The 13,582-nt window shown below is 42.4% G+C and overlaps 1 protein-coding gene across 1 annotated transcript in view; it reads right to left on the bottom strand.

The window, feature by feature from the left end:
- Positions 1-13,582, bottom strand: part of slc25a26 (solute carrier family 25 member 26) — an 88,090-nt gene that overhangs the window by 61,191 nt on the left and 13,317 nt on the right. The window contains exon 5 of the mRNA XM_033625515.2: positions 12,414-12,461. Coding sequence (XP_033481406.1) covers positions 12,414-12,461 — 48 coding nt within the window. The remainder of the gene's footprint in view (positions 1-12,413; positions 12,462-13,582) is intronic.

Here is a 13,582-nt window from a genome sequence, read left to right as displayed (position 1 = left end):
TGGTGGAACACAGTCATGAAGACAAAAAGAAAGCCGGAGATCCAACAAAGACCTTCCTACTGAAGGAAATGGGAGACAAATCCAGTCCGTATCAGAAGGTGTTATATCACTTGTCTGGATTGATGATTTATTGTTGGTGTTAAGATTATGGCGATTCAAACAACTTTTCAACTTTATGGAAAAGGCCAAACAGCCTTGGTCCCAACAGAAAGAGGACAAGAGCGGACCTAAAAGTTGAGCTGGCAAACAGAGACATTGTCATGGTTGTCATACCACAAAGGAGGGAAAAGCAAGAGGAAGAAACAGAAGAGGCAGACGAACACCAGTAGGTTCTCTAATAGCAAAACACTAAGGCTCAATTGTATTTGTCTTTATCACAGGCGTTACAGCTTGAATTTATATTTTACTGCAGATATGAAATTGCTTGAAACAATTTATAATCGGTGCAGACACCCAAACTGTTCTGTTCACAATGTGAATAAGATCAAGGAGCAAGAAGTAAAGCATGACAGACGGAGCACTGACAGACGCAGGTACATTCTTTAATAGCAGCACACAAACACTTGGGACTCACTTATTTTTGCAGACTGCCACAAAACGTCTTTAGATCAGGTCTAGAATAAACTAAAAGTGTGATGGCTCTGCCATTATGCAATTTCAATTTAACACTTCGATGTGTTATGTGAAATGGAAACTTGGATGTTTTCACACTTAGGTTTGGTTTTATTTTCAGGCGCTCAAAGCTACCAGTCCACACTCAATATTTTGTCCAGACAGGGACTTGAGCCGGCAACCCTTCGGTTCTCTACCCAAGTTCCTACAGACTGAGCTACTGCCACCCCAAACTTTAATCTGGAGGCTATTGGGCTATCAGGTTTGAGAAGTCAAGTTTATGCAGGTTTTTTGTTCCTATCACAAACCTCATTGGTCAATGTCACTGATGAGTATACCTTGAGCTGCTGATAGTAATGTCCTATTGGGTAATAAGAACTGCTGCTAGCAAGATGATGGTTGTGACTGAGGAAAAGGGTGCAGACACATGCCTGGCTGGGTGGTGTGGGAGCAGGTGCTGCTGCTGGTGAGCCTCATATGACTGTCTGGGAAAAAGGGCACTTACGCAACAGGAAATATTACAAAGTACAAAACAGTTCTGCAAACTGTAATGTGTTTTAAAAATGTGACTCAGTGTCTGAAAAGTATTTGCATTTACACTCCAAAAGCCAACTGAATTCACAGAGGGTCATATTTTACATTGAACTGAAAGTTACTGTAAATGCACAGAAATGAGAAATGAGGCTGCCTGGTTTCAGAGAGGAGGGGGGAAGAGGAGAGGATGTGCACCGCTGCTTCTCATGAAAGAGGCGAGGAGCTGTAATTACCGGGTACTTCCCCGTGTCTGGCTATTGCACAGTGCTGATTTATCCTCCTTCCACTCCCTAAACTCTCACTCTCTCCTGTCACTCCAGGGTAAAGTGAAAATAAGACGTTACTGTTATTTACAGTACACCTGATTGAAGGTTCAACTGGTGTAAAGGTTTTTCATAGTGACTTTATAATAGACTGATTGACTGAGATGGGATTACAGTATTTAGGCAGTTAGGATATGTCAGTTTTAATGCCTGCTAAACTCAAGTGGAACAGGTGTCCAAATCAAACAAAATCTACATTGCAAGTATTGCTGTCAGGGGAATAATGCATCACACTCAATCTTGTGTACTGGCACCAGATCCCAACATGCAGGAGTGTACTCTTGAAACTTATTTCCTTCCACATGACATCCAAACCACTGCTGTCCCTTTCCCCTCCGCTCCAGACCAACTACCCCCCTCCGTTAAATACCCTCCCACCCTCAGTCCTTTGCCAGGCAGTTGGGGCTGTGTGTTATTAGAAACACATGTGTAGAACCAAAGGTTTTCTGCTTGGATTGAGACAAACATGCGTAAAGTTGTGGGAAGCAAACATAGCCTGGAGACCCGGAGAGAGACACGCTGACAAACACAGCCACCGTGGTCATGTCCGCAGCACTCATACGTACAGCAGAGGGGAGAGGAATAAAAACAACTATAGCTGTCAAAAACAACAGTGTCTTTTCTTTCCTGGAAAAAATGTCTGGCAGTAGGTATTAGCAATAAGTCTCCGCGCAGAAACGCACAGAGAATCCCTGCATTACGAATTATAGCCACAATGATGGATTTTTGAGTGGATTGAAGAGCTCAATGGGGACAAACGTACTTAACATAAGTGTGTGATCCATGGCTCTCAGTGGCACAGACTTTCAATGCATCATCCTCAACAGGGAGCCGCAGAAAGCTCTGCACTGTCCCCTGGCCAAGTCAGCACTGAGCAGAAAGCACACGTGGGGGTCTGACAGAATGGCAACTAACTCCTTAAGCACATCCGACTGTAGAAGTCATTAATAAGACCACGTGTTGATCTTAGGAAGGTTCCTGAGGTTTAGTCGGATTTGCAGCAAAAGCCGCCGTGCCAATGTCCACCCCAGGGGGACTGCGTGTATGAGGGGGATGTAGTGTAGGTGCAGGGGCCAGCATGGTTGTCGATGAGGCAGTGAAGATACAATTGTATTCACACAACTACACTAATGTGAATGACAGGTGCAACCAGTGACTGCGAACAGAACCCCAACCATCCGTCATCCAGAGTGGCAGTAGGAGTAAACCATTAATCCCCGGTGTGACGTGTGGTAAAGTGATAGAGATCATCCAGTGACAAAGAGGAATCGTTCTCTGTGGCTTAAGAAGGCCATCACTCTTCTAACAAGGGTCGGCTCGACCTGCCAACAACTCGAACGGAGGCGGCGTTCGAAAGTGATATTCAATACCTCAAGCAGGTCGACAGATAATGATTCATCAAAGTAATAAATACCGTTAAAACTCACAATGTGAACAGACACATGAGGCTGAGATCTCTCTACATCAGTGTTTGGCTGCCTTTGAATTTCTGTTAAGGAAGTTTAAAGTTGAGGAGTATGTATGTATATGTATGTGTGTGCACTCACACTGCGAATTCAGTGCCAAAGGTAACGATGTTCTACACCACACAATAGATTCAAAATACCAAGGTGGCTGATAGTTTTCTATTGTTTCTCTTCATCACTTTAACTTTAATTCTTGTAATTTATACCCGTCTTACTCTACTCCTTCTATTCTCTTGGCTCTTTGATGCCGTTTTTTAATTCATATTTAATGTCCTTTTATGATGTGTTTCTTTTGCACTTTGTCTCAATCAGGTCCCCAGGAAGTCGGCCGGGCTTTGAAGAAAATTTCTCTAGTGGCCAAGCAGTGGAATTACTCCGTCAGGTGATGCCCGTGGCCCAAAAAGACTTTTTCCCATGGACTTACATGGCAAAGAGATGTTTGAAATCAGTGGATACATTTTTTTGAGCGCCACAGCCCCTTCGAAATGAGTCAATCATTTCAGGATTAGATTTATTAGGTCCTACAATATTTCCAAAGTCCAGAAGAGCTGCATGATTGAATCACCTTTATCCCAATTCAAGTTGGCGCAGCTCTGAACCTGAGGTAGCCAGCTCAGCCAGCAGAAGTCTCTTGTGCTCTATGGGCCAAACAGTGCAGAAACATTGCCATTCATGCAGGTAATTTTATATACAGCAGCCCAACTTTTTTGCTTCATGCACCAACAAGCAACTTTTGTAGAAATGATTAGGCTCCCACCTCTAAATCTGTATCCTGTTCTCTTTATACATCCATGGTCTCCATACTTTTAATGTTTTATGTAAAGCAATTTGAATTGCCCTGTTACTGAAATGTGCTATATAAATAAACTCGCCTCGCCTTCCACAGGTCGAGTCATGTCAAGGGTCAGATCTACAGAGGTCAACAGGACTCTTAAGCTGCTCGTTAATCACAGTGTAAACAGATAAGGTAGCACCAGTAGCTCAAATTCTTAAAAACATTCACCTCCAGCCTTGAAACCAACAGACCCAAACCCCATTTTATTAGCAGCTCTTCTACTGGCTTGCAGAGGCTGATAAAAATCTTATTCAATAACAGCGTAATTGCAAATGGCTACAAATTAAAAATGGCTCTTACAAACAGACCATGATTTAAAAAAACACAGTCGTCTCCCTGGTAGTCCTTATATTTCATTTTTGACAGACAGGTTAATATTTTCCTTGGTTTGGTTTCTCTTTTTTTCCAGTGTGATCTTGTGACATTTTCCACTTCATATAATCCAGTCTTGTTACGTTTTTTTGAGGTGTTGAAGCCATTTAAAGGAGTTGCTGTGTTGTCTGGCTCTCAGAGACCAATGGCAGCTGCTCTGACTAGGTCCAACTCTAAACACAAAGCAGGAGGAAGCCTCCGCTCCTTCACACGTGTCCCACAAATCCTGCCTTTACATATGTAGAGGAAAATAAACACTTTTTTTGCTTCCCCTGCCCTGTCTCTCTTCCCTCTTTCTGCTCTGTCTCTTCTCTGCTCTGTCTTAGTCATATGAGGGTGTATAAACATGAGCCTCTGTGGATCAGCGCGCACAGAGACAGGATATGAGAGTGATTCCCCTCACCTCTCCCTTTTGAACCTGCGTCACAGACAGTGAAAAGTGGCTCCTCTCCAAAAAAAGGGCCACGTGGGGGTCAGCTCTGCTCCGCTCAGCTGCATGCCTGTTGATACAGTTTCGAGCTCAGCATCCCAGCAGAGGAAGCAAATACCCCTCACTGCTATGTATGGACTAATTATAACTCAATCATAACTCAATGTACACACTTCAACAACTGTGCTCTCATCGCACGGTTGTGATTGTGATACACATAAACATGCAAAGACACACAGAGTTCCACCTTTTAAAAGCTGGATCCAGCGTGACTGAAGCTGAGCAGGGGGGTAACTAACAAGGGAAATCAAACGCACTGAAGTAGAGTTTTGACTAAGACCCCAAGGGGCAAAAGGCCCCAGCTAAGATAAGGAGAATAAGAGTAAGAGAGGAGTATTTTGACAATCGTTAAAGTCACTTTATTTTTATCTTATTGCCTCCAGATTTATAAATGTGAAGATCAGCCGCTTTCCGTTGTTTAACATTATAGAGAACTGAATATCTTTGGGTTTTGAATTGCTAGACAAACGAAGCAAGCCATTTACAGACGTCTTTTTTTTTTTAAAGGGACGCTCTGTGAAATTCACAGCGTTTGAGTTTTGTAGACACAGTTTTCAACATGGAGATGAATGAGCTAGCAGCTAACAGTGCTAACTCCTTAAACAACACTAAACAAGGCAATGGTGCTGACAGAGCTAACAGTGTTAAAGCTATAGTGCGTAACTTCTACAGGTCCGTAAATGTCCCTTTCACCCAAGCCACTACTAGAGGAGATGACACAATGCTGATTAAGCCAATCCGCCCCTCAGACATCTCGCGTTATTTTTCAATATACAGTACAGGCCAAAAGTTTGGACACACCTTCTCATTCAATGCGTTTTCTTTATTTTCATGACTATTTACATTGTAGATTCTCACTGAAGGCATCAAAACTATGAATGAACACATGTGGAGTTATGTACTTAACAAAAAAAGGTGAAATAACTGAAAACATGTTTTATATTCTAGTTTCTTCAAAATAGCCACCCTTTGCTCTGATTACTGCTTTGCACACTCTTGGCATTCTCTCCATGAGCTTCAAGAGGTAGTCACCTGAAATGGTTTTCCAACAGTCTTGAAGGAGTTCCCAGAGGTGTTTAGCACTTGTTGGCCCCTTTGTCTTCACTCTGCGGTCCAGCTCACCCCAAACCATCTCGATTGGGTTCAGGTCCGGTGACTGTGGAGGCCAGGTCATCTGCCGCAGCACTCCATCACTCTCCTTCTTGGTCAAATAGCCCTTACACAGCCTGGAGGTGTGTTTGGGGTCATTGTCCTGTTGAAAAATAAATGATCGTCCAACTAAACGCAAACCGGATGGGATGGCATGTCGCTGCAGGATGCTGTGGTAGCCATGCTGGTTCAGTGTGCCTTCAATTTTGAATAAATCCCCAACAGTGTCACCAGCAAAACACCCCCACGCCATCACACCTCCTCCTCCATGCTTCACAGTGGGAACCAGGCATGTGGAATCCATCCTTTCACCTTTTCTGCGTCTCACAAAGACACGGCGGTTGGAACCAAAGATCTCAAATTTGGACTCATCAGACCAAAGCACAGATTTCCACTGATCTAATGTCCATTCCTTGTGTTTCTTGGCCCAAACAAATCTCTTCTGCTTGTTGCCTCTCCTTAGCAGTGGTTTCCTAGCAGCTATTTGACCATGAAGGCCTGATTGGCGCAGTCTCCTCTTAACAGTTGTTCTAGAGATGGGTCTGCTGCTAGAACTCTGTGTGGCATTCATCTGGTCTCTGATCTGAGCTGCTGTTAACTTGTGATTTCTGAGGCTGGTGACTCGGATGAACTTATCCTCAGAAGCAGAGGTGACTCTTGGTCTTCCTTTCCTGGGTCGGTCCTCATGTGTGCCAGTTTCGTTGTAGCGCTTGATGGTTTTTGCGACTCCACTTGGGGACACATTTAAAGTTTTTGCAATTTTCCGGACTGACTGACCTTCATTTCTTAAAGTAATGATGGCCACTGGTTTTTCTTTAGTTAGCTGATTGGTTCTTGCCATAATATGAATATTAACAGTTGTCCAATAGGGCTGTCGGCTGTGTATTAACCTGACTTCTGCACAACACAACTGATGGTCCCAACCCCATTGATAAAGCAAGAAATTCCACTAATTAACCCTGATAAGGCACACCTGTGAAGTGGAAACCATTTCAGGTGACTACCTCTTGAAGCTCATGGAGAGAATGCCAAGAGTGTGCAAAGCAGTAATCAGAGCAAAGGGTGGCTATTTTGAAGAAACTAGAATATAAAACATGTTTTCAGTTATTTCACCTTTTTTTGTTAAGTACATAACTCCACATGTGTTCATTCATAGTTTTGATGCCTTCAGTGAGAATCTACAATGTAAATAGTCATGAAAATAAAGAAAACGCATTGAATGAGAAGGTGTGTCCAAACTTTTGGCCTGTACTGTATATCATTTTTAGTTTTGTGTGTCAACCGGCGACATTCCCGCACTGGCGCACAGGAAATGCCACGTTTTACCTCACAACAAGAAGGGAGGGGGAGGAAGACCGGAGAGTCTTATAGCAAGAAGTAGAGCGCAGGTAGAAAGAGAACGGAACATGGCGGAGAACCCAAAGAAGCGGCCGAGACACGGTTCAGAAGTGGATCCTACCACAAAGAAAAAGCCTGGACATTCGGCTGAAGGTCTATTAGCAAAGAAGGAAAGTGACTGACAGAGAAGGCAAACAAGGATTTGTATTGGCGTCGCTTTTCCTCGGTGGAGAGCCTTGAAGGAAGAAATTGGGCTGAGGGCAGACACGGATGTTGCTTTGCTGCTGTTGGAGTAAGTGACTTGGTTTATAATTATATTATGAGTAGTTTGTGTTACTGTTACATGTACTGGACCTAGTACTTCATTATTTTCTTGGAAATGGTGCTATGAACGTGATGTAATGTTAGCAGCCTGGTGTTCGCCACGTTGTGTAGCACTGTGTACACGGTGTGAAGCGAGTGTTACTCTGTGTACACAGTGTGTGGCGAGTGTTACTCTGTGTACACGGTGTGTGGCGAGTGTTACTCTGTGTACATGGAAGTGCCGGCTTATTTGTTGTAATAACGCATTATCCGCCAGGGGGGGCGACAGAAGTTACGCACTATAGCTTTAACCAAGGGAGAACCAGAGGGTGGGTGCTACGTCTCCGCAATGCTGCCATCCCAGTATCGGCACTATCCGCCATATGAGCGCAGCACAAAGAGGCAGCAATGAGCTTGTCGGTAGAATACACACAGGCACTAACCTATACGTGCAACCGGACCATCTTGACGCAGCAAATCACAGAGAAGCTCAGATCACAACACACAAAGGTAGCGTGACTTAATTCTCTGCTCAAGTCGTCATTACTCCACTATACTTTTAAATGACAAATAGTAGTTTGCGGATATATTAGTGCTCTGAATGTCACTTACATAACCTTTAACGGCCATTTTTAGCTGTTTTCTAATGTTTTCTAGTCCAAACAATTAAAAAAAAGATCAACAGATTATCAACAGACAATGAAAATAATATTTATTATTTCAATCAACATCTACTTTCAATTGATTAAGTACTTGTCATTTTTTAAGCAAAAATGCCAAAAACATCAATGGTTCCAGCAACTCGGTAATGAATATTTGCTGTTTTTCTTGACCTTTTATGATATTAAATACAATATATTTGAGTTTTGGACACTTAATCTGGCAATATTAACAATTTGTATACGTTAATTTGGGCACTAATAAGCTGCAATGGCCTTTTTTTTTTTTACATGTTATGGACTGAACGATTAATTAATCAATCATTAAACAATCTACAGATTATTTTAGTTTGATGATGCAATGGCCTTTACAGTTAAAAGTGTGGTAGATAGCACACTCTAACCACCATCATCAAAAGATGTTTGAGAAGCTGTTTTGGAAAATTGGCGTTCATCCCTCCAGTAGAGCTCCAAAATCTGACAAGCAGCACTAAAGCTGGGCTGGGGGCTTGTGGTGTTCGGTCTTCCTTTAATTTGTCACCCACCCATCCATAGCTCAAAGTCAGCCCTCGACATGGTTTAAAACTGATCATTAAAAAACCCTAAAGTCAGTTCTAGATCAGGATCTGACTGTAGAAATCCCTAAGGTGGAGCAATGTAATTTGGCCTGTTGGTAGTAGTTAAAACCCAATTGAGCAAGTCTTTTGCTACAGCCAAGCCCCCTGATGGAGGAAGCTGAGAGGGGATCAACCAGGGATGAAGAGGAGAAGGATAAAGAGGAAGCAGAGATGTGTTGGGGAGGAGCCTGGATGGAGAGGTGTTTCATAATCTCTACCGCCAGATCTTGTACTTCCAGTTGCCAGGTCCCAGCTGCTGGGGTGGAGAAACTTTTAGCCTGATTCAGAGGCTGGCTGGGGAAAAATATACATAACACCGGTAAAGGGAAGAACGGGAACACGTTTTTCATCGGTGGACTGTTCAACCTTGCTCAATTACCTTCCTTGTCTGTGTGCTTCCCTGCTTAAATGTGTGAAAATGAATTTAGATAAAGTGGCTTTCAGACTAAGTAGGTGAAAGAGCGCAAGTATGAGAGATCTATGTAGTGTGGCCGTATGCTAGACGATGTTCAAGGCTCTTCAGTCGACTGTGTCAGACACTGTCAGCTTCACTTACACCTATCTCTCCACAGCCCCCATACCACCACATTACTAAATTACTATCTAATAACCCATCTCAGGCTCATTACTCAAACTCAAATTGGAGCAGTTTAGATCAAATCTGAGATCACCTCATAGCACTTTAGATCAAAAAAATACAGGGCTCGCCATTAAAAAAAAAGCCATCATTTTCAGTGCAGTGACTGCTGCTCATAAATGTCATAAAGCTGGATTGGTGTGATGGGAGAGCAGAGAGACAGGAAAAGAGAGGGGGGGAGTACAGAAGGAGTGGGGCAAGGGGTGAAGAGGGACAAAGTCTGGCACATATGTCTAAGGCAGTGATAATCTTAGCATGCCATCTAGTGGTGAAAGGTGGTACTATCCAAAAGGAGAAACTTGAAGTGTCCCGTTGGAGCTTGAAACAGGGGATCCTGTCAAAATGACAGGCAGATGACTAAATATAAGCACTGTGTGACTGTGTTAACTGTACTGTCATAAAATGAATACAAATCAACACCCATCAATGCACAGATGGTATCAGGGACTTAAAGGTCCAGCGTGTAGGATTTAGGGGGATATATCGGCAGAAATTGAATATCATTGGTTTGTTTTCTTAAGTGTACAATCACCTGAAAATAAGAATTATCAGATTTTTGTAACCTTAAAATGAGCCGTTTATATCTAATTAGGGGGCGGGTCCTCATCCACCAAGTCCGCCATGTTGCACTGCCGTGTTTCTACAATAGCACAGAACAGACCAACCAAACACTGGCTCTAGACAGGGCCATTCGTGTTTTCTCATTTTCACATCAGCCACCATAATTAGTAGCCCCTCCGCGACAAGCTGAGTTTTCAACTTTTAGTGGTTTAAATAACCGGGTCCATCAGTTTTGAAAAGGGAGAGACCTCTGCAGATAATTTGGCTGCCTGTAAAAACCTCCTGAACATCTGGATTGTCACTTATCAGAGAAGATTGTGGGCACACATAAGCAGATGTTGGGCTAGCAGTCCATCAGCAACAAGCCGAACAGTGTCAGAGAAACACTGATTTGTAATGTGAAACTACTTTATTCTTTGTTTTTACCGTTTTTAATCACCAGGTCAGTCTGTTTTGGAAATGAAGAGACCTTTGCAAATAATTCGGCTCCCGGTAAATATCTCCTAAACATCTGGATCAGAAAAAGGTGAGCACACATTAAGTTGTCCGTACACACAAACAGGTGCTGGGGTAGTAGCCCATCAATGACGAGCCAAGCAGCGTTGGAAGAACGCTGATTTGTAACGTGAAACTGCTTTATTCAGTGTTTTACCTATTTAAATCACCTGATCTGTTTGTTTAGGAGAGGATGAGACCTCTGTTGATAATTCAGCTCCTGGTAAAAACTTCCTGAACAATGAACACTGAAGGAATTCTGACCAGGAGAAGTTTCAGCTGGTTGCAATCTGCAATCCTCACCACTAGATGCCGCTGAATCCTATGCACTGTTCCTTTAAAACAAGTGTACTTTTACTTAAAATCCTGAACAAAGTCTTGCTGATGTTCATTAATAAGCCCTTGTTTTTTCAGAGTTGAATAAAGCCATTTTTCACAGCACAATTTTATTCACCACAATCTGAATCTCATTGATTTCATGCTCTATTCAGCTGGAACTCAAAGGTGCCGACACAGCAGACAATTTGACAGTTTCTTTTAAGGAGAGAGTCAACCACAGTAAAGATTAATGTGGTGCAAAAGAAAAAAGAATGTAATGCCTATTAGTCAATAGTTCAGATATGGTGTTTAAATAAAACTTAGGGTATTGTTGGAGTGTGCTGTGTAAAATTCTCAATAACTTTTTAAAACTTGTTCTGAAGGGTATGATGGATGTGTGCTCCAATGTGAACCGGATCACCGTATCAGTCACACCTTTGCTCCACCATCCAAGTTCAGGCCCAGCCTCCCCGTTGTGGCCAAGCCTCACACATCCTCCACTAATGTGATATCATGCCCATCAGAAATGCCTTCTGAACCTTAATGAATATATAGCACAGAGAGGACCACAATTAGTGGGCCAGCAAGGAGGGGAGGCGCCACGCCATACCACATAAACAAACTTATCTTGACAGGGTCGCTTGTCCAAAGGAGGGAGATAGGCGGATAGCGAAGGAGGCCGAGAGAAAATGAATTACCTTCCTGACACACGTCAAAGCCAATCACCGCGGAGCATCCCTTGCCGTTCCCGCACCCCAAATCCCTGCCGCCACCGTTGCGTTTCATCTGCCAGTGTTAGTATGCACACAGGCCATGCGCCAGCCTCCAAATGTATTCATTTATTCAGAGCCCCTCGGAGAAATCACAGTGTCTTGTTGTCCTTTTTTTCCCCGGCTGTCCAGATGGAATTTGCGTGAATAACATCAGTTTAGTGAGGCAGAAAATAAGTACAGGCTAGCACAGCGGAGGGGACTAGATTACACTCTCACCCACCTCCCCAAAAAAAGGATGGAAAGACAAGTGTCACCTTCATATACTTCTTTCTCCCCCTCTGCCTACCTTTCTCATTTTCTTTTCCAGTTCTATTGAAACTTATCAGGTGGGAGGAGAGCTTAAGTGAGAGATCTATACAGCTATTGTAACAATTATTTTGTGTTATCATGCACTGCAGGTGCAATTAAACAGAAGATCATGAATCAAAGAAGTGAGGCGGCTTTTTCATTACAAAAAGGTGAGCGGCCATCAAGGGAGTGCAGCCCAATGCTCATTCATCCGTGTTTTGTTTTGCATTTATAACGCAACTAATTGCATTAATTAATCAGATGTACTTCTAGTAGGAGGGAGAGCATCTTGCACAAGTAATTGAATGAGATGAAAAAAAACTGTAAATCAATATTTCCAACCTCAGTAAAGCCCAAGAGAAATTAAAACGTCTTCAGTCAGAAGAGTGGAAAGCCTCAATATTCGTCCGGCCTATCAAAAAGAATTCACTACACAGCCTTCAAAGAGCCCCGTAATTGTCTTTGGTAAAAACGCTTGAAATTGATTTCAGTAGAATCTGTGAGATGTGCTTAGCAATTGCCTGGAACATAACCGGTGTTATTAGTCATTTGGTTGTGATCACTATCACCGGTGGATGGCAGACAGACTAACAGAGATAAAAGAATGAAGAGGTGAGAGAGAGAAAAACTGAATTAATCCTACCTCTCGGAGAACCGTGCTCCCGAATCCTCTGTACAAGCCTCGGACTCCCTGCTCAGAGATAAGAGAAAACATTCACAAATACACGTTTTTTACAATCATGGACACTTACTTGTTTTTAATTTGATTCAATACATAGAAAAATGTTTTCCTTTAAGAAATCATGAACATCACAAAACAGTTACAAAGTTATTTTACAAGTAGCCAGGCTCAATATTTCACAACACTGACCATATGAAAATGATTTCAAATTAACCTGCAAAATCTTGATATAGAGAGAAAAAAGAATAATCTAATTTATTACAATTTATTTCTCGTTTTCATAGATTTGGGCCTCAATTCAACCACTTGTGATGACATTTTACTCATTAAATAAGGTGCTGAGTGTTGGGTTAGGAGTAAGGTGTTGGCATGCTCCAACAAAACACTTGTCAGGTAATCTAACAGCCTCCGAACCCCCATCCCACCTTTCCAATGTCGGATTGGAGCAGCTGCATCTGACAATGTCTGCAACTTTCAAAAACCAACTGATTCATGCCAACCTCAGCAATTGGCTACATGAGGTTGGACTTTTTCCTCTACAGCTCTCTTTTTATTCTTTACACAACTTCCTCTGTCACTTTTTATGTATAAAACTGAGTGTAAAACCTTTCTTACAGGAAAGGTTGTCCAAAAGTGTGCAATGTTATCCTCATATTCGAATGAGTGTGGCCTTTTGGAACAGCTATGAACACGTTTGCTTTTAGACATGGTTGCATGTCATATGAACTTGTTCTATTTGTGCGTACCCCTACCCTTAGTATTTTGTGTCCTGGTTAGGTTGTTGGTTAGGTTAACTAACTTCTTTTTAGCAGTGTCACCTCTTTGATCTCTGTAAATAAGACCTGGGAGGTATCACGGCATTAGGGTATACGGGGGTATTTATTAATCCTGAGGGTATAATGATCAATACTGTCAAAAATACTTTTATTAAAATCAGTGGGTCTCATTTATGAAATGTTAGTAAACCTGTGAGTAGATTTGCTCATAAAAACATGATGAATGACAAAATTCATGGTAAATTTCCTTCTGCAAACAGTTTACACACAAATTTGTTCTGCTCACATTTCATGAATGAGACCCATTGTGTGTAATGCACAGCATGTGCCACCAGAGGTTATCTCTACTGGTGG

This window comes from Epinephelus lanceolatus, chromosome 1, assembly GCF_041903045.1.
Source record: "Epinephelus lanceolatus isolate andai-2023 chromosome 1, ASM4190304v1, whole genome shotgun sequence".
NCBI classification, from domain to species: Eukaryota; Metazoa; Chordata; class Actinopteri; order Perciformes; family Serranidae; genus Epinephelus; species Epinephelus lanceolatus.
Note: the sequence above shows the minus strand (reverse complement) of the source record. Positions and strands in the feature narration are given on the sequence as shown.